We start from the raw sequence: 20,679 nt of genomic DNA on the forward strand, positions 1-20,679 counted from the left end.
CTTGGCTTTCCAGCCTGCTAGTCCTTCCTCAACCATCCCTCATCTGCCACCGCTGGAGCAGGCTGAGCTGGCTGTGGGGAGGACCGGCAAAAGCAGCCAGCACTGCTCCGACTGCCGCGAGCCACCCTGTCGTATGTCTTCGGCTGCGTTCACGATAAGAAGGGTTCACACCGCCAGCGCCGCCGCCATGCTTGGGCGGCCTCGCCGAAGGGCGCCGAGCAGAAGCGCCCTCACCAAGATGGCGGCCGCCCCACAGCGCAGCCCCTCACAAAGATGGCGGCAGCCGCGCAGATGTGGCCGCTCTCGGGCGGTGGCGCGGAGCGCAGCCCGCGCATGCGCGCCTACGGTCGGCCCGGGGACCATGGGCAAGAAGCGAGAGGGGCTGAGCGTGGCCCGGGAGGTGAGGGGCGGGCGGCGGTGGGGGTACGGCTGGGCTTGGCAGGGCTGAGGTGAGGCTCAGGCGCCACGGCAGCGTCTCCCTGGAGAGCGGTGGGTGTCAGGGAGGGCCGGGGCAATGGGTGCTTAGGGCCGCCGCTCTGACCAGGCTGTGCAGGGCTGGTGCTGTGCCCGGACGCCATCTTAATCTGCGATGGCAGCAGAGGGGGCCGAGGCAGGACTGCTTGTGCCGGGCTATCCCGCGGGCGGAGAGCTCAGTGCCCCTTCCTCTGCGCCAGGCCTTTGACTGAGCAATGGCGTTTGGTGCCCTTGCGCCTGCTGAGCCTTTGAGGCAGTGTGGGGAGAGGCAGCAAGTGCGTGCATCCATAGCGGGTGCTGTGGCAAGCTCTTGCCCCTCGCTAGCAAATCTCTGCGCAGCCCAGCCTGCGTGTTTCACCACACTGGTGGTGAAAGCCAGCAGTGTGCGGGGTGCAGGCCACTGCTTTTGAGGAACACGGCAATAAACTAGCAGAGGTGCCTGTAAATCACAGCAAAAAGGGGGAAAGACTGTTTTTTAAAAGTATGCCTTCCTTCTCAAGCTACCTTTTTATTGTTGTGCTTGGGTGTTTCATAATCTCCTGAGTAGCAGGAGGGCTGCTGGTAAGCTTTGTTTAAGCTTTATATTTGTATTAACAAACTGAGACATGTTAGTTAAGGTCTCTGAAGCATATTTTGTTTTGGGTCCTGCACTGAACAGTGCTATCTGGACTGACTTGGAGAGGCAGTGGAGAGCCCAAGAGTTCAAGTCAGGGTTGTGAATAGTTTGGGGACAGCAAAAGCCTGAACCTTCCTGACAAATGGGGCAGAATCGATCCAGTGAATCTCACTGGACTGGTCGCTTCTCCATCCTGAAGTCTTTCAGATGAGCATATGTACAACAGACCAAGATAGCTAGGGTAGAAAGGCCAGGGAAAGCACTTGAGCTTGTCATGTGCTTCATCAGCCTGTAAGGTAAAGGTGTGTCCTACTGTGCCATATGAATGGGAGTTCAGTTTATAGTAGTTTTCTGGTCTGTTTCATCTAGTTAGGCCTTCATTAGAGAAACAGACATTTCTGAGCACTCTAACCCAAATACAACTACCAAAGGGAGTCCAGAGGGCAGTGTGCTGACTGTCCAAGCTTCTCTTCAGTGATCCTAGCAGGGAGAGTTGAAATAATGAATTTTTGGTGATTGCTGTTTGAGATGTGACAGACAAGGAGAGTTGAGATGGTAGGGTCTACCTTAAAAAAAGAGAGGTGGCCAAAAGGGTGAGCCTGTCGGGGACCTGCTGGTCACAGAATGAAAAAGGATTGATTTTAGCTGCCACAGAAAATTCTTGCAAAGTGTTTGGGGACTTGTGGTAGCTTTAGATTATTAATTTTTTTTTTAGAAGTTGTCATGATAGAACATACTACTTTCAGAAGGATTGTAGAACTACTCTTCAGTGTGTCATAGATGAAAACTTAACCTCTCAATGCAAAGATACCACTAAAAGATAAAATTCTTCCCCCTTGCAGTGATGAGAAAGGTACTGAATAGAAGTTAGGGAGGAAGAAGACAAAATGCCTTTAAGCCAGAGGAAGAGGGCTGTGTTTCAGGTGTCAGAATGCATGATAACCAAGATATTGATTTAATAATTTAAACTTTTATTCAGTTCAGTCTTACCTTCTGAGCTGTTACGACTGTAAAGAAAACTTTCCAAATGAGTCTTAATATGACATGATGCATGGCTAGCTTTGAAAGGCCTAATCTAGGCAGAGTCATGCTTGTTTAACTGAAGTCATGATGCTAAATGAATGCAATTTTCTATATGGACACTTATCAGATTAGCTTGCACTTACAAATTGCAGGTGTAATTGATATGACCTGGTTTAGACCGATATAAATGTATTTCCATAATGTTGTGGTGGTTTAAACTCATGCCACTTCTCTTTTCATGTAGCTCTGTGGTCCTTCAACAGGCAGCCCTATTGATAATGCTGAGCGGCACAGAACCTTCTTGAGGAAACTTGTCAGGGAAATGAAACTGGGAAGACTGGTCCATTTTGTGGCAAAATAGTGAAAATGGAATGAGCTTAAGAGAGTGACAAGGATGATCAAAGGTGTGGAAAACTTCTATGCAAGAAACAACTCAGCATACTAGGTTCTTTTAAGCTTGAAAACATGACTGCAAGGGACCTGGTATAGGTCTATATTCTCTGCATGCTATTTGTAACTTAAAGAGTAAACATTCACTGTCAATACAGAATTAGGGTTATCAAATGAGACTAGCAGCTGACAAGCTCAGAACAAACAGGAGGAGTTGGTTCTTCACATAACCTGTGGCTGTGCTGTGAATCTCCTTGCCAGAGGATGTTGTAACCCTTAAAAAATACTTGTGGTTCAGACAAAAACTGAAAAAAATTAATGGAAGTAAAAAAGTGGGGCTATTAAATGCAAAGAGAACACCCTGCACTCAGACAGTGCCTGAGCTGCAAAATGTCAAGTGTGTGTTTGGAGAAAGTATTGTTACGTGTATTTCTGCTTCTGACAAGGCAGCATCTGTGTGAGAGCATAAAGAATACGCAAAAGGCCAACCTAGTCTTTACTCAGTAAAGCTGTTCTTGCAGGATTTTTCAGAAAGCTGTGGGTGGTACCGTGTGGTCACGTCTGCGTGCTATCCTGCAAAGCCGCTGGCCTGAGCTGAGGCAGGGTGGGCTGACAAACTGGATAGTCTCTGCAAGGCTGAAGGAGGAGATGCAGGTGGAATCCAGCCCTTTCTCCTTTACCAACACAGAGGGTTGATCTGCAGGATTTATCTTAGACTTTGCTGGTGGATCATCTTCTGTTGTGTAGTAGCTTGCCTGGTAAATATTTCCGAGCACGCTGTGGGCACAGCGTCTCCGAAATGATTTGCCAGCATGCAAAATGATTCCAAGAGCGTGGTGAAAATGGAAACGTGTCCATGGACCGCAAGTTAGCATATGAATTTAAACAAAACTTGTCTCTGCTGGACTGATTTTAATAATCCAGCCAAATTTGTGGATGCAGGAACGACTAATAATTCTATGAAAAGAACCGCTCAAGTGTGCTGGCGGGTGACAAGGCATGAGAAGACTGCTCAGGGAAGGTTTTTTCTTTACCCCCACCTCTTCAGTTGGCTTTGATCTGTTCTATGAGGGTCAGAAGACGAAAACCTCATTACCTAACGCTGTTGGATGTCAACGTATGTGTGATATGGCTCTTTGCCAGTATCTTAATTAGGGAATTCATAAAAGCGGAGGGTGGATGCCAGTTCTTGAAAAGTGCTTTTAGCCTTTCTGCTGGAAAGAAAGCTTTTATTAATTCATTACAAAATTTATTAAAAGGGATCCAGCTCAACTCTGTAAGCAAAGCTGCTTCTTTTTCCCTTCTTTCTTTGTCTCTGCCTTAATGTGAGCCATTTCGGGCTCCCTGCCCAAGATGGTCCCAACAAATGATATTTGTAATAGGCATGTAAGTCCATTTGGATTGAAATCCGCTCCAGGTCTCTCTGGTTTAAAAAGGTCTCCAGATTGTGAGCGAGAGTTGCCAGAATTCAACAAAAATGGCTCAATGTCTTGTCGTGCCTTGTGGAGCAAGGGAGGCAATCTGGTCTTAGATTCCTGTGTGAGTCCAAAGCTGCTGAGACTTCATTTTCTGGAGTGGCTCTTGAAGAGCAGAAGGGCAGCTCTGTCTGCCCTGAGCTGCTGCCTGGATGTGAAGCACCTGTTTCACTTGGCCCTTTTAACTGACACTGCTTACAGATGTTGCTGCAAGTGAAGTCCTGTGTCCCTGCTGCCAGCCATGTGAACCTGAGGAGTTGTCACATGAGCTTCCTGCATGCTGCACTTCAGCTCTGTCCCAGAGGATCCTCTCCATGGAAAGAAGAGCCGGAAGGAGCAGGGGTTTGTCTTTGCAACTGATAAGCCACTGCGCTGAGATTCCACACTAGCTTATCTTTTTCATGGCAGTGCAGTGATAGTTCAGCTAAGCGAGCTTGGCTGTTTTCATGTGGGATACCAATAAATCTAGGTACATACCCCAGCTAACCACCTCATGTATTAGTTAGTAGGAGGGAAAGCTTTCCATCCACAACAAGCTCAGGTGTGCTCTTGCTTCTAGGATTGCCCTCCTGGAGAGCTGCTGCAGGGAATTATGCCAGAGCTCTACAAGTTTTCTTGTGCTACAGCTTTACAGGCTATGGCCCCCTGGGAGTTTCCTCAGCAGTCCAGAGAGTAATCAGTAATTCTCAGGCATTGCTCTGATTTGTCCCTGTGCTTATTTTCTATTTCTCTTTTTCCTTTGCCCTACAGTGAAAAGTCACTTGGATGGCTGAGCTATTGAGTGACTCCTAGTTTGCAGAAACAGGTCTCACATCCCAGGTGAGGCAATAGCACTGACATAACCACGATAGTGCTCTGCCCATAGATTGGGTCAGCGTCTGAGGCTCCTTGTGTAAATGAGCCACCTCCAGAAGACAGATATTATTGTCCTAATTTATAAGTAGGGAAACTGAGGCACAGTGAATGACTAACATCTGGGAGTCCTAGCTCTTGTCCTTCCTTACAACCCCTAACGCTCCAGACTAGCCTGAAGAAAAGAAATAGTGAGATTTTGGAGGAAAAATATTTTGTTCATTCAGCAATCTGTTCCTCCTTTCTTGCTTTTTTTTGATTATTTTCTGTCCCTTGTGCCCCCAGCTCAGCAAAGCTGATGGTGCAATTCTTGGGCATGTGGTTTATTAGCAAATTATTGCTCTCCAGCAGGGGATCCAAACTTTGGTTTTGATTTAAGAGCAGTAAAACCAGTTGAAACTTTTAAAGTATTACGTGGAATCTGGAGATTTTTAGTCAGCAGAAAGTAAAAGCATTGGCAAAGTTGAGCAGAATATCCTCTTGGTATGTCTCGTGAAATGACGGAACTAGGGGCAGAGAATATACTAGTGAGAGCAACTGCAAACTGAGCGGGAGGAGCAGTTCTGGAGGAGAGGATAGGAAGTGCAATGACATGGATAATTTAGTGGTGGGCTTGGCAGACGACTAACCAAAGCTCTCATTAAATTGTATTCTTTCACATGATTTTTAAACATGTTTCTAGGGAAGGCATCTTACATTGTAATAAATTTACTGGCTAAGGAGGAGCCAGGTAACACATGCTGAAGTATCTCTTGCTGTGAGGGTTTCCAGCAGATAAGGGAGCAGAGACAGAGTCTTTTGTAGATGGTACAAACTGATGAGGGAGATGGTCATTCTTAAATCAGACCGGACGACACCCCACTCCACTCTACTGCACTCAGTACTACTGCACACAAATTAACTTACTGATAAGCGTGGTCAGAGCTGACTTGGCTGAAGCTCTTGGTTGGCCCTGAAGCAGACTGGGGCAGTGCATTTCGCTGACAGAGCTCTAGTGGATGACAGTGGTGAGCAGCTGGAGTTAACATTCTTAACTGGCACAGCTGGATATGGAGGAGGGCAATTATCTTTGCCCTGACTGAACACATTTTCAGCTAATACGCTTCAAAAATATCCGTGTCCCCATGCAGGCAAACCTAAGCATTGCCAAACACAGAAGCGCCATTCCCTGTGCTCTGGGATCAGGTGGTGTGCCTTGGTGCTCCCCTTGGGCTCAGGGGGAGCTGTGCAGGTGCCTCTGGGGAGCTTGGCATCTCAACAGCCCTAGCAGAATTGCCTGATAACAAGGGACTTTGAAATTGCTATCTGGTAAGATGCAAAGATTTATTTGAGCCTTGTTGTATGCGACCCCCTCCCCAGCTCTGCTGTGCTCCTTACAGTGAGACTATTCACCTGACTGACTAAACTCCTTTTTGCAGTCTGCTTTGTTCTCTCCTTTACATCAAGCCTCTTCTCCCATCCTGCTTATTTATAATGCTTGCCTGCCTTTCCTGAGCAGAAGGTGTGAAATTGCTAATGAGCTCAGGATGGAGCTGATCCCCAAAGCAGCAATAATTAGGGATCACTACCTTTGATTTTTGTTTCCTGTATGACTGTTTATGGGAGTGTTTGTGCCCTGGGCCACCTCTGAGGCTGATGTCCAGGCAGCTGGTGTCTCATTCCACCTTGGTACTTTAGCTGGGACCATGCTGCCTCTTAGCTTGTGGTTTGTGAATGCTCCCACCACAGAGAGGCTGTGCTGCGAGCTGTCTAGCCGGCCTTGGCCTTGCTTGGAGAACTAGACACAGCAGGAGTGTGCTAAGTAGCTAAAAAGAGAGGTCATTACCACCTCAGGCCACTGAGGCCATTTTCTTTCAGGCTGGGATGTTGTGCTCATATTATCTGATTAGTCCCACTGTTTCTCTGCTGGAAGCAAGCCTGAAAGACAAAGTTTTCCTAAAGATGTCTACACTCTGTTTGCCAGGCAGAAAAGCGGAATGATTCCCAGGAGAACTGTTGTCCATGGTAGGATTCCCTCCTGGGCAATCCATTTGCACACAAGTAGATCAGACCTCTTGTACTTCCCCCCCCCCCATGTACTCCCTCCTCAGGAAGACAGGAGGGTGGCTGTTAGGAAATCGGATGAGGAGACACAAGGAGATGACCAGTGTTTTTCTGCATGGGAACATGTTGCTGCCAAAACTTGGTGCAGGTCAAAGGTGTGGAGGCAGTGGTGAATGCTCTCTTGAATATACTGTGCGGACTGCTGTTGCTGTTGTAGATCTAACTGGGTAAAAGAGATAGTAGGTTTCCCCTTTGTCCCCTCTTCACCCAACCAGACAGCTGAGGGTGCTTTGTATTCACATCCCATGAACTTCTGCATCTGTTCATAGCACTAAATCAAGACCTTGCCCCTCAGGCTGTGGCCAAGGCCAGTCTCTCTTATTTTATCCTCTTTTATTGCATAAAGCTGCCTTAGATCACATATTTGCTTGTGGACCCACATGCACAGAAACTAGAACAGGCTGGAACAGGATCAGATCTTAGCAAAAAAAAGTGCTGGCCAGCCACACAAGTGGGAGTGTTAGAGCTGGCTTGGCTGTGTCTGGGATTACAATGTCACTGTTGCATGGGGTATAATACAGGCTGATCTGGGAGGTGATGGGCCCTCTGTGCTGTGATCTCTACACAGAGCTGGGGCTGCTCCTCCCTTGATTTGGGGAGGAAGGAGGTGGAGTGGCTGAGCTGCCACCCTTCCCATCTGAGTGGGGATGGATCCATCTTAGCTGAGAGAGGAAAAGATGGTGACTGGTATGGTGTTTTTCAGATTGATGGACTGGAGGAGAAGCTGGCACATTGCAGACAGAGCATAGAAGAGGTGGATCTTAAACTGCGCAGAGAGAAGCTCAGCCCTGAAGGAAGGTATTGATGACCACTTCGTTTCACAGCTGTGGCTGTGCACTTCAGCTAGCTGTCATCCTGCTGTAGCTCTTGAAGGGATGGGAACATGTGGTTCCCCATGACAAGGCTCTCTTCCCCCAGCTTGGAGCTCACCTGGGGAACTTGCCAGGGTGAGAAGTTCAGTGACACATGGAGAGAGCTTTATCTTATCAACAGCCTCACTCTCCAGCCTGCACCACAACCAGCCAAGCAGTGCCTGAAACTTGCTAGTTCATTTGCAGAGCTGGCTCCTGGCCTGCTAGTAAACAGCTCCATAAGTCTGGCAAAGGTTCACTGCACACTGCTACTCAGGCCTTGCTGAAGCTGCCCGAGTTCAGTCAGGGGAGATGTGCAGCAACTACTGCTGAGGGCCAAACCAGGCTGGGATGCAACTGTAAAAGGGGCTGAGGGAAATTACTCTATTTGTGCCTGTTTTGCAGATGTGTCTGGATGTAGGGATGCGGTGACACACTGGCTTTTCTTGGTAAAGGGAAGAGGGACAATCCCCCTGAAATCTGTGACTGATGTAGAAGAGGCAGGTGCAGGTTTCTAGAGCTGGGATTCAAGCAAGGACTTTGACCTGGATTTTGTACCAGACATAGGCAGAACCTGCTATTTATCTAGAGTATGAAGCGAGAGATCCTAGATCTCCCAGCTGATTCTCAAATCTCTCTGCTTGAGGACATTCTTCTAGTCATCAGCATCCTACTGTTTTGTGCGCTCTCTCTCCCCACCCCACCCCGCCCACATCCCCTTTACTGGGACTTTATATGCCCATCCATATTTCAACAGGCTCCTGTCTCCTCCTGTCTCTCATCTCTCTAGCTCCTCATCTTAACAGTCCTTTTATAGGCCTAAAGTCTTCTTATGTTTACTGTCTGTATTCTTTATCTGGTACTTAGGTGGCCAACAACCAAACCTACAGCTGTGGTAACTTGACAGGATGGAATATATCTGTATGATTTCTCTCTGAAATATAGGGCCTAGAGCAAAGATGGAGGAATAGGGATTTCTGGCTTCTTTTCTGAATTTTACAACTTTGTGGTGCGTTGATTCTGGCTGGATGCCAGGTACCCACTGAAGCTGCTCTATCACCCCCCTCGTCAACTGGACAGGGGAGAGAAAATACAACAAAAGGTTGACATAACAGTGGGGAGATCACTCACCAATTACCATCATGGGCAAAACAGACTCAACTTAGGAAAATGAATTTAATTTATTACCAATCAAATCAGAGTAGGATGAGAAATAAAACCAAATCTTAAAACACCTTCCACTCACCCTTCCCTTCTTCCTGGGCTTAACTTCACTCTCGATTTCTCTACCTCCTCCCACCACAGCAATGCAGGGGGATGGGGACTGGGGGTTGTGGTCAGTTCATCACCTGTTGTTTCTGCCCCTCCTGCCTCCTCAGGGGGAGGACTCCTCACACTCTTCCTTTTCTCCAGCGTGGGGTCCCTCCCACAGGAGACAGTCCTCCATGAACTTCTCCAACATGAGTCCTTCCCACAGGCCGCAGTTCTTCACGAACTGCTCCATTGTCGGTCCCTCCCACAGCATGCAGTCCTTCAGGAACAGACTGCTCTAGCGTGGGTCCCCCTCGGGGTCACAAGTCCTGCCAACAAACCTGCTCCAGAGTGGGCTCCTCTCTCCACAGGACCATAGATCCTGCCAGGAGCCTGCTCCAGCGTGGGCTTCCCATGGTGTCACAGCCTCCTTTGGGCATCCACCTGCTCCACTGTGGGGTCCTCCATGGGCTGCAGGTGGAGATCTGCTCCCCATTAACCTCCATGGGCTACAGGGCACAGCCTGCCTCACGAGGGTCTGCACCACGGGCTGCAGGGGAATCTCTGCTCTGGCACCTGGAGCACCTCCTCCCCCTCCGTGTTCACGGACTTTGGTGTCTGCAGAGTTGTGTCTCACATTCTCACTCCTCTCCCCGGCTGTAGTGTCCTTGCACAGTTTTTTTCCCCCCCATTCTTAAATATATTATCACAGAGGCGCTACCACCATCCCTGATGGGCTCAGCCTTGGCCAGTGGTGGCTCTGTCAACACAGGGGAAGCTTCTAGCAGCTTCTCACAGAAGCCACCTCTGTAGCTCCCTGGCTACCAAAACCTGGCCATGCAAACCCAGTATAAACTTGTATGGAGATGGAAACAAATTCTGTTGCCCTAATACAGACCATTTGAAAAACCCTGGAGGAAGGTACCATGATCAAAATTACCGATTCAGTGAGTAGTACACAAAGGAGAGTGCTGCTTTCCCATTTTGAAGTTCAGTTGTCATGGTTTCTTCAGGTCTCTTCTCAAAGCCTCTTCCCTTGACTGTTTTCACAAGGCAAGTTTCTAAGTAGCAGCTCAGTCATGTTGGTAAATCTGTCTTCTCACTTCCTCCTGGCTGCACTCCATATTGCCTTTCCCCAGTTGCCTTTGAGAGCACTTTCTTCTCCTGCTGCTCTGATGTAGCTTGCTTTCTTGTCATCCCTTACTTAACTAGCTGTACACATAGATTTGGATCTCTTTCTTCCTACAGGTTCTTGCTCTGCCCCAAGGGGAACAACAAACTGTTACACTTGCTGCCTTCTCTGTCTGCTCTGAACCAGGAGATAATTTGTTAGTGTGTGTTTATTTATATGCACACAGTCTGAAAGGAGTGACCGCATCCTCACTGCTGTAATGGAAATGCTGCTGCTTTCAGGCAATTTCTTTTGCGTTTATATTTTAAACCGTATATTAATTAATCATCTTGTGCAGTTTGAGACAAGGGCTGGGTTGGTCTAACTTACTCTTTACTGTTATTATCCTGAGTCTTCAGTCTAATAACAGATTGTTACTGGGCTTGGATTCAGCTTGTTACCTTGAGTTGACCACTTTGTGTAAATTAGCTACCTCTGACAAGCATCCCAGCTTCAATTCGTCAGAAGAATTAGCATTCGAGCACTAAGCCAGATGTGCTGGAAGGGCAGGATCCTGCAGAGAGTGTGCAGGGACCCTGCCCCATCCATAGCTGGGGCAGCACTTCCTGCCCCACCTGGGGGAACAGAGTAGGGGGCTCTCTGACACACAGACCCCTTTCTAGTCTGCTTGTGTACCCTGACACTGTCCTGAAAGGACAGATCTGAAGCAGTTTGCGGGAAGGAAAGAATAATCTAAAACTGCTGCATCTCTTCTCTTGCACAGCTAGGGGTTTCTAAACTGGCACATCTCTACAGTGAAGGGTGAGGAGCTCATTCTGTGAGCAGATATCCCCGACCGTGGGACAGTCTCTCTTCTATCATACAAGCAAAGAAATAGGCTGTGTTGTGCCTCACAGGTAATGAACTCCTCTTCTCATTACAGAAAGTCACTGGAGAGAGAGAGAAACTTACTAATGACCAAAGCTGACAACTATGGTAAGAGCTTCATTAAAAATGGTCCCTCTGGGCTGGATGGGATCAGTGCTGCAGCTTAGCTTCGTCTTCAAGCTCCTGCCACCTCTGACTTCTGCCTTTGAATTCAGGTTCAACCAAAGGGAGCTAGACTGAGGGAAAGCTAGTCAGCATATTATAATAGGAGTCTGGATCCTCCTGCTTGAGCTGTGCTATCATAGGGAAAAAAAATAAGCATCGGCTAATGAGGGGGGAAAGATGTCCCTTTCACACACCCCAAATTACTGGTCTTTAGATAATCTTAGCCAACAGATTGACTTGGGTAGCTTTTAACATCCCCCCCCTTTTTTTTTTCCTTCCCCTTTTTTTTTAATAGGGGCTTGCTAAGAAAGCTGGCAAGTGCTATCTGGAGTGTAGCAAAGTATACCTTCCTTGGGGAGGGTTCTCACTGCATCAGTTTCTGGAGCCATTCACACTGATGATGCATTCACCTGCAATTCCAGAGAGCCAGGGTCCTTCCTTACTGCAAGTCCTGCTGTAGACAGTTAAAATGAGTCTCTCTGAGCTACCGCAGGTTTGACAATACTACCATCCTGTTAGGGATGCTGCTTTGCATGTCTTCAGGCTCCTGGTAGTGATCAGCGTGTTAACTGCTTGACAGCACTCTGCAGCAGTGTAAGCACCAGAGCTCACACAAGGGAAAGAAAGAAGCATGAGTGTTCTTTTAGGCTTGGAGAGTTGAAAGCTGGGGAACGGCCAGCAAGTTTGAAATTTTAACTCATGTTAAAGGACTGTTTCCAGAAGACTAACAGTTATTTTAAACAGATTTAAAGCTGTTCCTAAGGGCCTATCAGTAGAGGCAGCAGAAGACTCTGCACATCGCTGCCACCCTTTCCCCAGTAGTCAGCCATCGCTGCTAGCTAGCATCAACAGAGCAATCCGACAGGCTGCTCAGAGAGCAGCAACAGCCTCACCTAATGGTGATGGCTGCTCCTTCTGGAACAGAACAGACAGTGCATGTGCACACAGTCTTTTTAGATCACTGCTATGGCCTCTGATTAAATCTCTGCTTATTCCAGCTGACACACTTGAGGCCATGAACTGCAGTTGCTGACAATGGCATTATTCCATCAGTTTAAGCTGGCACTGCTGTGCCTGGGGTTATGTGATCTCCTGCCCCTACCACCTTCTCTGTAGCCTTGCAGATTCAAGCAGTTTGCTCTGTGGTTGCATGAGAATGCTTGTACTATGTGAAGAATGGGGGCCAAAAGAACAGCTAAAAGCCTGTTTTGATACCAGCCCATTTGGGAGCCTGCAGCACCAGGACATTCCTGCTGGAGGCTGCTAGTGCAAACTGTAGAGGCAGTAAACCGTGCAGTCACTGCAGCTGAATTCAGCAGCAAGAGCAGTCTGGCTCTGGAGACAGCCTGCACCCAACTGTGCCCTGCAAAATAATTATTGCTGGTTGGCCATGTGACACGTAATGCTGTAGGCCTCACTTCTTGCCTATACCATCCAGCCAAGCCTTGTGGAACAGAACTAGTGGTAAAGTGAATGGAACAGAAATGGAGAGCAGTAAGACTTCATATTTTCAGTAGGCACTTCCTTCCTCTCTCTACATCTGTGTCTCTTCTTCTGTAAACGGGCCAGGGAAAGTGACCTGTCTCTAAAAAGCTGTAGACCCCAACAGAATGAGTGTCCAGGTTCAGACCTGTCCCACATTCATCCTTCTGGGGCACAAGGAAACCCAGATTCTGCAACATTCAAAGGTGGCTACAGTTGTATTTAAGTAAATTTAAGCACTAGGAAAAGGTACCAGGCTGTTAGTCTAGAAGATAATAAAAATAGTTCTTCACCCTCTGTCTTCTTCATTCTCTTGGGGAACAAGCAGTTAGAATGATGACTCATTTTGTCCTTAGTAGGGTCCTAGAGAAAGGTCAGTTGCAGACAGGAACTGGTCTGGCACTGAAGTGTTCCCAGGCACAGCTAGTGAGATTGACAGGATGAGAGTTAACAAATGGAAGGGTTCCTGTTAGTTGACTTCCTATTTAGCACATCTTACAGTTGGCAGCTTTGTGTACTGATCCCAAGAGAGTCACCTGTGGCCAAGGTAGCATTGTGTTTTTAAGACAGTTTTGAAAGGAGGTGTAGCTGCAACACGAAGAACACTCACAGGCAAGGCTTTTGTTTGTTTCCTAGAGAAAGAACTGAGTGTGCTTCGTAAGGAAAATCGCAAGAATGCTGCCCTTGCTGTGGCCATGGGGTTGCTGATTGCTCTTATTTACGCCTGGTGGATGATGTGATTGCACTCAAGAATTCTCCCTGCTGACCAAATGACTCTCCTGCAAGGAACTCTTCCTCCTCTCACCACCATGCCTCCCCCAAGGGTGAGGATCAGCATTTCAAATTGCTGTTCTTGTTTATCCTCTCCAAGCCTCATTGTAGCTTTTTCTCTGAGAATTGAGGGGGACAGGAGACAAACCAGAAATCACAGCACACTTGCAGTTGGAAATTGGGTCAAGCAGAGCTCAAGGTGGTGCTGTCTTACCCAAAATGCAGTCAAGACCATCCAGCCTGTTGCAGGAAGGAAATACGTTCTCCGTTTTGAAGAGGACCTCTGTGGTTGCAGACAGATGCTCTCTGCCCAGCCATAACCCAGCCTTCTTGGTTCCTGGGACAGCCATAAGCTTGAAGGGACACCAGGCTCTTTGCATCAAAGAGTAACTTGGGTATTGTTACCTACAGACTCCACGTGTTCCCGGAGCTGAGCTAAACAAAGATGTTTCCTCCTCCACACTGACTTACAGGACCAAAGGAATCCTACCTCCACAAAACCAGATGGGAGGTAGGTGTATCTTTTTCTGCAAGCAGGTAGCATCCAACTTGAGATCTGGGTGCTTGGGCTTTAAGACAATCTACCTACCTCTCTGATGCATCAGAGCTTTGTAGCCATTTTGTGCCTCTAAGAATCAACACTTGCAGAAGAGAATTTACTATCAACTCCAAAGGATGGAAGAGCCTCTGCAGGGCTTTAAATAAAATAATTTGACCATGTAACTTCCTGATTTTCTTTTTTTCCTGTTTTATAACGTGTGCTTTATTCTCATCCTACCCTCTCCCTGTTGGCACACACTGCCCCACAGTAAGCCTATGTCAGGTTAGGCGCTTAACATCCCTGGTCAGCGAGGTCTCAGCACTGCGTTATTGGTCTGTTGTGGCCTAGAATCTACTGGAGTGTTTGCTTCCTTGAGGTGGAAAAGCAGCTTAGCACACTGGAGAGTGCTGGAGACTATCCCCTGTAGTCCCCTCTCATTCTGTTGCAGTAACATACACTAGGTAGCCCTTAGTGTGCTCTAATGTGCCAGGAAATCCTTTTAAAGGGGACTAGCCTTGAAAATTTAACTGTGCATGGCATTTCTCCATCTCCACACACACCACTGGCCAGAATTCTGTGGGAAGCAAAGTAAACAAGCACTGGTTTGAACGGAAGGGGCTGTATTGGTAATAAGACAATGAAAGCAGAAGTCAACACAAAATGATACACAGCCTAATAACAATACATTGTGCAATTAATGTACATAAACATTCCCTTCAGCAAGACCCTCCTCACCCCCCTTCCCAACATAATCCTTCCATATTTACCCTGCAGCAGGGAAGCACATAGCATGGTAGCTCATGCTTGCCTTCTTGAAGGGGGATTCAGAATCAAGGTTCAGTGCATCAAAAACAAATTAAAAATAAAAGCAAATTAAAATCAGGAGGAGCTGGAAGCAACTGGGTAAACAGAAAGTATCTGTTTATAAAAGCTAGCCTGCAGGCTAACCAGGTTTTTTTGCACCCTTGGAGGCCTACACTCACCCCAGTGTACTTCCTAGGCACCCTTCTGTCTGCCAGCCCACAGGAGACCAAAGCCCTGAGTGGAGGACGTAACACTGAGCAAAGGAGCCTGCAGAGGGAGCAGCATGCTTTGCTGGCATTGGAACAGCCTCAGGGCAGGCCGAAGAAGCACCAGAACTCAAATTACTGGTTGGTTTAAAAGGCCAACTGTCCACAGACCTGAAAACCATACAGTTGGGAGGTTCTTTATTGCCCACTGGGAGAGAATCATCCTCATCTCTCATGGAAGTGCTTTTGCCAAAACAAAACTGCCAGTAACAGGCCTCTTGTTGGGGGGGGGGGGGGACGGGACGGGACAGGAAGGGCCACCATTTCTTTCACACATGTTTTACTGATGCTTCAGAGCAGAGGGGGTCTACAGATCAGCAAGAGGATGCATTAACAGCATGCAGTCCCTCAGCTGCTTTGGTAGACTGGGGACTAAATAATGACAAATGTGGAAAAAACAGCTTTGACCCACTTCACTTTTGGCCAGAGCTGAAGAAACAGAACATCTTCCCTGCACAATATTCAGGGCTGCCTATTTGTACGCTAAGCTCCCGTCCTTTGCCTCCTCCAGTTTCCACTGACCAACAGACCAACTTCTGTGCTGCTCCGTTAGCCAGGTGTGTGGTTCTGCAGTTATCAAGCCTGAGTATAGTTTTCTCTGGTGCAAGGAGTTGCAGCTGTTAAATTCATTTATACCAAACTGTAGAGAATTAATACATGGTTATATGGAGACAGTTTCCTTGGGAAGACACGGAAATGCTCCAGGCTCAGAGAGCACAGCCTACTTGTAGGATGACATTCATCTGTGTGCTGAGAATGAGCACAAAACCTACGCGTGATGCTGGGCCTTAAAGGGTAGAGGTGGGACTTCTACAACATGCCATCCTCTTCTGGCTTCGGGTGGGGTACAGGGCACCCACATGCCTACAAGTGAGAATTTCCATGTCTTGCTACATAAAGCTTGTTCAAATCCTACATATGGGTGTGGAGAGAAAGAAACAAGAATCTAAACAACTGCTACAGATTCTAGGAGAACTATAGCTTTCTTTAAGGCACAGTTCAGACAACCCCTAAATCCGTTTCCTCCCTGCTGCCAATCTGTATTTAAAAACAAGCCAAGAACAACAAAAAAAGGGCAATTTTGCTGCTTGGCCAAAAGCAGTCAACTGTGTGTTCTGATTTATGTGGAAGACCTGGCAAAAGTGCCATGGAAGCCAGAAGTGAAGGTAAAACACACAACAGAAGACTACTTTGAGCCCAGCACAGAAGTGCATGGAGAAGTCTGTTGACATACAAATACCATGCTGAGAGTTTCACAGCTCTGTGCCTTCACCCCAGATGGAGTTCCAGGGTCAAATGAGACATGGAAGATTTCAAAGCCCACTGACATTTAAAAAGGAAAGTCTGGTAACCTTTCCAGTGGGCACTGTCAGGGGACAGGTTTTCTTCTGATTAACCAACATGGTCACAGTCAAGATCTCTTTTCACTGAAGCCCTGGGGTGTTTTTAATTAAGTCAGACATTCCCATCATTTCCTCCAAAGACCTCCAGCATCACAACCTTCTTGTGTCTTCCCTCCCACATCTGCTTTCCTCCCTGAAGATTTGGGTAATAGTGTTGAGTACCAAGAATCAAAGCACCTTGGTCTCAGCACAGACACGTTCACAAATTAACCTCAGGCTGCTGGCTCAGGATCAGTCATTGACCTGGAGAGGGGAAATCCTTGTCACAGCAGCTTCTAGAGGTCTGAGAAAGCCCTAGTACCAAGCACTTCAAAGCTGTGCCAGGAACCTCTGTTGGCCTTTGTCCAACAGGACACCATCACACAGGAATTGCCAGTGGCCAGCCAAGTGCCTTGATAAGCAGAAGTGTTGGAGACACCAACAAAAATACATACTTGTGTCCCAAAGCTAGCATTCCGCAATGAGTTAACCCCCTCCACTGGGCAGGCCTTTGACAAGGCCGAGGAGACAGATAGCTGCCAGGAACGATGCAGGGCTGCTTCAATGTGCTGTTATCCAGCTCTGCCACCAAGACATCTCTGCTTCCTTCCCACGCTGCCAGGGAAGCACAAGCCTGGAGAGTTCTGGGGCACACAGAGCTCCACAAACCTCGCTGAATGTTTGAACAGGAGCAAAGAAAGCTGCCAGCCCCTTGGCCTCATGCATGCAGTAGGTCAGGACAAAAGGGCGTCAGGCCTTGGCTTCAGGAGTCACCATGGGTACTCCGGCAGCAGGTGCTTACCTGGGCCGTACTTGTATATACACTGCCAGGGCAGAGCCTTGTCCTGTGCCTTCTGCATACCACCCCTCCTGCATTCACCTCCAGGAAATCAGCTCTGGAGAAGACCGGGGTAGAAGTTGTGGAGCCTCCCCAATCTCATCAGTCCCTGAAGAATCCAAGCTGGGCTCAGCCACCCCTGCACCCCTCAAGAGAGCAGGGTTAGGGGTAATGCGCTTGGATGAAAGACAGGACATCCTCCTTCGATAGCTTCTCTGGATCTTGCCTTTTCTGAGAGTCGTGCACTTTGACACCTTCCCCCCACTCCCAGAAGAGGCGGCTGTAATGGCAGACACTGTGGGCACAGAGAAGAGCAAGATTAGTTTGGCGGGGGAGGGGGCGGGAAGGAAAACACTGTCACCCTCGCCACAAAGTGCGCTACAGAGACAGCTGCCCTTGCAATGGGAGCCACACACAGATATTCTATCTAAGGCATGCCTTGGAAAAAAAACAGTACATACATTCATTCACCTTACAAACTCTACAGCCCTTAAGATACAGCAACTTCCAAGCCTAAGAGATTTCCATGGAAACAAACTTGTTAATTCTAGCTTCACTCAAAATTCAGTGCAGTATTTGCTGGAAGGAGACAGGTCATTAGGGAAAAGCCTACCCCCCCCCAGGTTTTTGAGAGGATGACTGTCATTGCAGGCAATGGAAAGGCCTTCATGAAGAATTTAGAAAGTCTGCCAGCAGCAGCAATCTAATCACACACCACAAACCTACCAGAATCAGTAATAGCTGTCCTAGGGAGCTCTGCAAACGAACAGGGCTTCACACTGTACAAAAGCAGCTAGGAGCATCCCCTCTTTCCCCTCATGTGAAATAACCAAGCTCCTCTTGGCTGCCAAGAGTTCTGGTCCTACAAATGCCATCTCACTCCATCCACCAAGCACAGCCCTCCCTCACTGCATCAACATAGTCCCAGCCATAATGAAAACAGAGCTGCTAATTACTGCAAACACAGCAGCCTTTAGTTTTCTACAATTACTGACACTTAATATTCATAGCTTATTTGGTGCTACTGTTCTAACAAAGCAGTACCAGCACAGTGACAAGAGCACATGTCAATGGCTAATTACAGACACATTAGTACTCACTAACCACAACACAACACATCCCTTCTGGAGTCCCCCACAAGAGCTCCCTCCACCTCCTCAGCCATTCATGCAGGTTCATGCTGGCCTACTTCAGAGTACTGGGAGCAGAACTAACCACATCCCATTCTTCCATTTAGCGGGTTAAGGAATGCTTAAGGATTCTTAAGAGCACTGCTGTAAGGTAAGGAGATTCACAATGAGAAAAATCAGGATCAAGCTCTTGCTCAGAGGCCGAGTCCTGGGTAGTGGTGGTAGAGGGCATCTCTTGAGACTACCGGAAGGCAGGGTGTGCAGAACATCTCCACCCATCAGCCCCGAGGTGTCACATAGACTCAGGATTTGCTGTACTTCAGACATGCATGGCCTTAGCCTAGCAGTCAATAGACACAGACAGGGTTCAGCAGCCACACTGTTAATGACTGTTCAGTGACAAGCCACTCCATCCTCTCCCAAGGAGCTGCTGCTTTTCTCTCTCACTCTCTCTTTAAACAGCTCCCAGCTACCTACAGCTTATTCCATAGCCTGGGCTAAATGAACTGGCATTTGCTTTTAAATTAGCAACTTACAACCAAGCATCTTAAAATACAGAGATGCAGCAAATTACAGTTGCTGGGCTCAATTTCCATTTCCCTGTGTGCAGGGAGGTTCGGTAACTTGTACTCTGCTGCAGACAGGGGAACAAAGTTGTGAGATATGTGTTATTCATAGCAATTAATTGCAAAATCCACAAATCCAGCTCAGCAGTTTCCTGAGAAGGTGCCAGCTTCTGCAGCATACCCTGCTGGTGACCAAGCTGCAAACGACTGCAAGAACATAGCACAACATGCCTGAACTCCCTTCCAAACACCCCCTCCGCACACACACACAGTTATCCTTCCATAGCCTCAGCTCTGGCTTGTACTCACTGAAAGGGTGCGATGGATTCAGAAGGGAGGTCATATGTCGCCTGCTTGGTCATTTTGTTGAAGAAGAATTTCCTTTTGGAGTTTTTGCTGTATGCCATTGTCCAGGGATCTTGCAGAAGAATCACAGGGATCAGACAGAAAATGAAAAGGGGAAAAAAAAGCACAGTATAAACACACATATAGCACAAGCAGGGAGGAGGAATCTATAAGAATAATTGTGATCCTTCTCTTACGCCTTTTTCCTTCCCTCCCCCAAGAAGACCTGCTTTCCAAGCTGTTCTCTATTCACTGAGAAAACTCCCTTCTCCCTGCATTTAAACATTGACATTCCAAATAGGATATTTCCATGTACTATTACTCTGGAAAATATTTTCTTGATGAAAAATTATGATCTCATTAAAAAAGAAAGTCATCAGTCTTGTAAATAAATGAAATTACCCACACAATAGCTAATCAACTTGCAACAGAAAAACCTAACATATAAATACCCTAAACCTTATCCAAATCCAAGCTACCCTCATTACATGCAAACAGTTAATCTCTAGCCACTGGGATACTCCCATTAGCTTTTTTACCACGTTACAATAGAGGTGAGCCTGGTTAATACTTTTTACTTGAAGATACAAAGAAAAGTTAAATAAGAGCAGGGACTCTCTCTTCCTACCATTCACAGTCCGTACGATGTAGAGTCCTGTGGGCACAAAGTGCCGGTCATCTCGGCCAGTGTAGGACAGCCGGGGTATTCCCCCTGAACTCTTGATGATTTTCATCTCTAACCTGAATGTTGAGAGAAGGCAGTAATAGAGATTCCCTGCTTCTTCCTTTACCATCCTCTTGCACACAAGGTACCACCTGCACACCCTCTCCAGAGTGCCACAGTGAAAAGTTGACAGTACTGCACATGACAGGACAAAATCATCCCCTCCTGGAGAATTCAGCCTCTTGCCTCCCCCTCCCACACGTGGCTAGAGAAACCAGCCAGAGCTGTCTAGATCAGGTAGCAAACTGAGGGTTGCAATGAAAACTCTGTGATGATCTACCACACTTAATTCAACTGGGGTTCCCATGAAGACACTAACAGTTCTGCACACAAATTCAAGCGCTGTTGCTACTCCTACTGTTGTAAAGCGCATTGGCCATATCTATGGCATCAGGATGATGCTCTGAGTCAGCAACATCTCAGAAACAGCAGTGACCGGCTGCACGAGCTCTAACAGCTCTTTCTCCAGGACTCCTCAAGCATAGATCAGCACAACCCTCCTATTCCTGTCCACTGGTGGCTGACAGCCTCAATGGGCCCTGAAGTCTCTTATTTGTGCCAGTCACTTACCTCACAAAAATCTTCTCCATTTCCTCCAACCTGTACACTTCCTTCACTCTGGGGGGAAAAA

At 47.5% G+C, this 20,679-nt stretch overlaps 2 protein-coding genes across 5 annotated transcripts in view; one reads left to right on the plus strand and one right to left on the minus strand.

The window, feature by feature from the left end:
* Nucleotides 1–322: 322 nt before the first annotated feature.
* Nucleotides 323–14,175, plus strand: CCDC167 (coiled-coil domain containing 167). Of its 3 annotated transcripts, none has more exons than XM_074818139.1 (5): nt 347–400; nt 4,180–4,320; nt 7,637–7,731; nt 11,090–11,142; nt 13,318–14,175. In XM_074818139.1, exons 1-5 carry the CDS (start codon nt 362–364, stop codon nt 13,419–13,421), a joined length of 432 nt encoding a protein of 143 aa, XP_074674240.1. In that variant the 5' UTR covers nt 347–361; the 3' UTR covers nt 13,422–14,175. The 3 variants fall into 3 exon arrangements, with proteins under 3 accessions (XP_074674241.1, XP_074674240.1, XP_074674239.1); XM_074818138.1 differs by lacking the exon at nt 347–400 and adding an exon at nt 2,530–3,620; XM_074818140.1 differs by lacking the exon at nt 4,180–4,320 and having other exon boundaries at nt 323–400.
* A 421-nt stretch (nt 14,176–14,596) lies between these two features.
* The window catches only part of CMTR1 (cap methyltransferase 1), a 28,691-nt gene continuing 22,608 nt past the window's right edge, over nt 14,597–20,679 (minus strand). For both annotated transcript variants that reach the window (XM_074818133.1, XM_074818132.1), the window contains exons 21-24: nt 20,619–20,666; nt 19,953–20,065; nt 19,289–19,397; nt 14,597–17,578 (exon numbers count right to left, since the gene is read on the minus strand). In XM_074818133.1, the coding sequence (XP_074674234.1) occupies nt 17,446–17,578; nt 19,289–19,397; nt 19,953–20,065; nt 20,619–20,666 (403 nt within the window). In that variant the 3' untranslated portion in view covers nt 14,597–17,445. The remainder of the gene's footprint in view (nt 17,579–19,288; nt 19,398–19,952; nt 20,066–20,618; nt 20,667–20,679) is intronic.

Source organism: Strix aluco, chromosome 3 (assembly GCF_031877795.1).
Source record: "Strix aluco isolate bStrAlu1 chromosome 3, bStrAlu1.hap1, whole genome shotgun sequence".
Taxonomy (NCBI): Eukaryota; Metazoa; Chordata; class Aves; order Strigiformes; family Strigidae; genus Strix; species Strix aluco.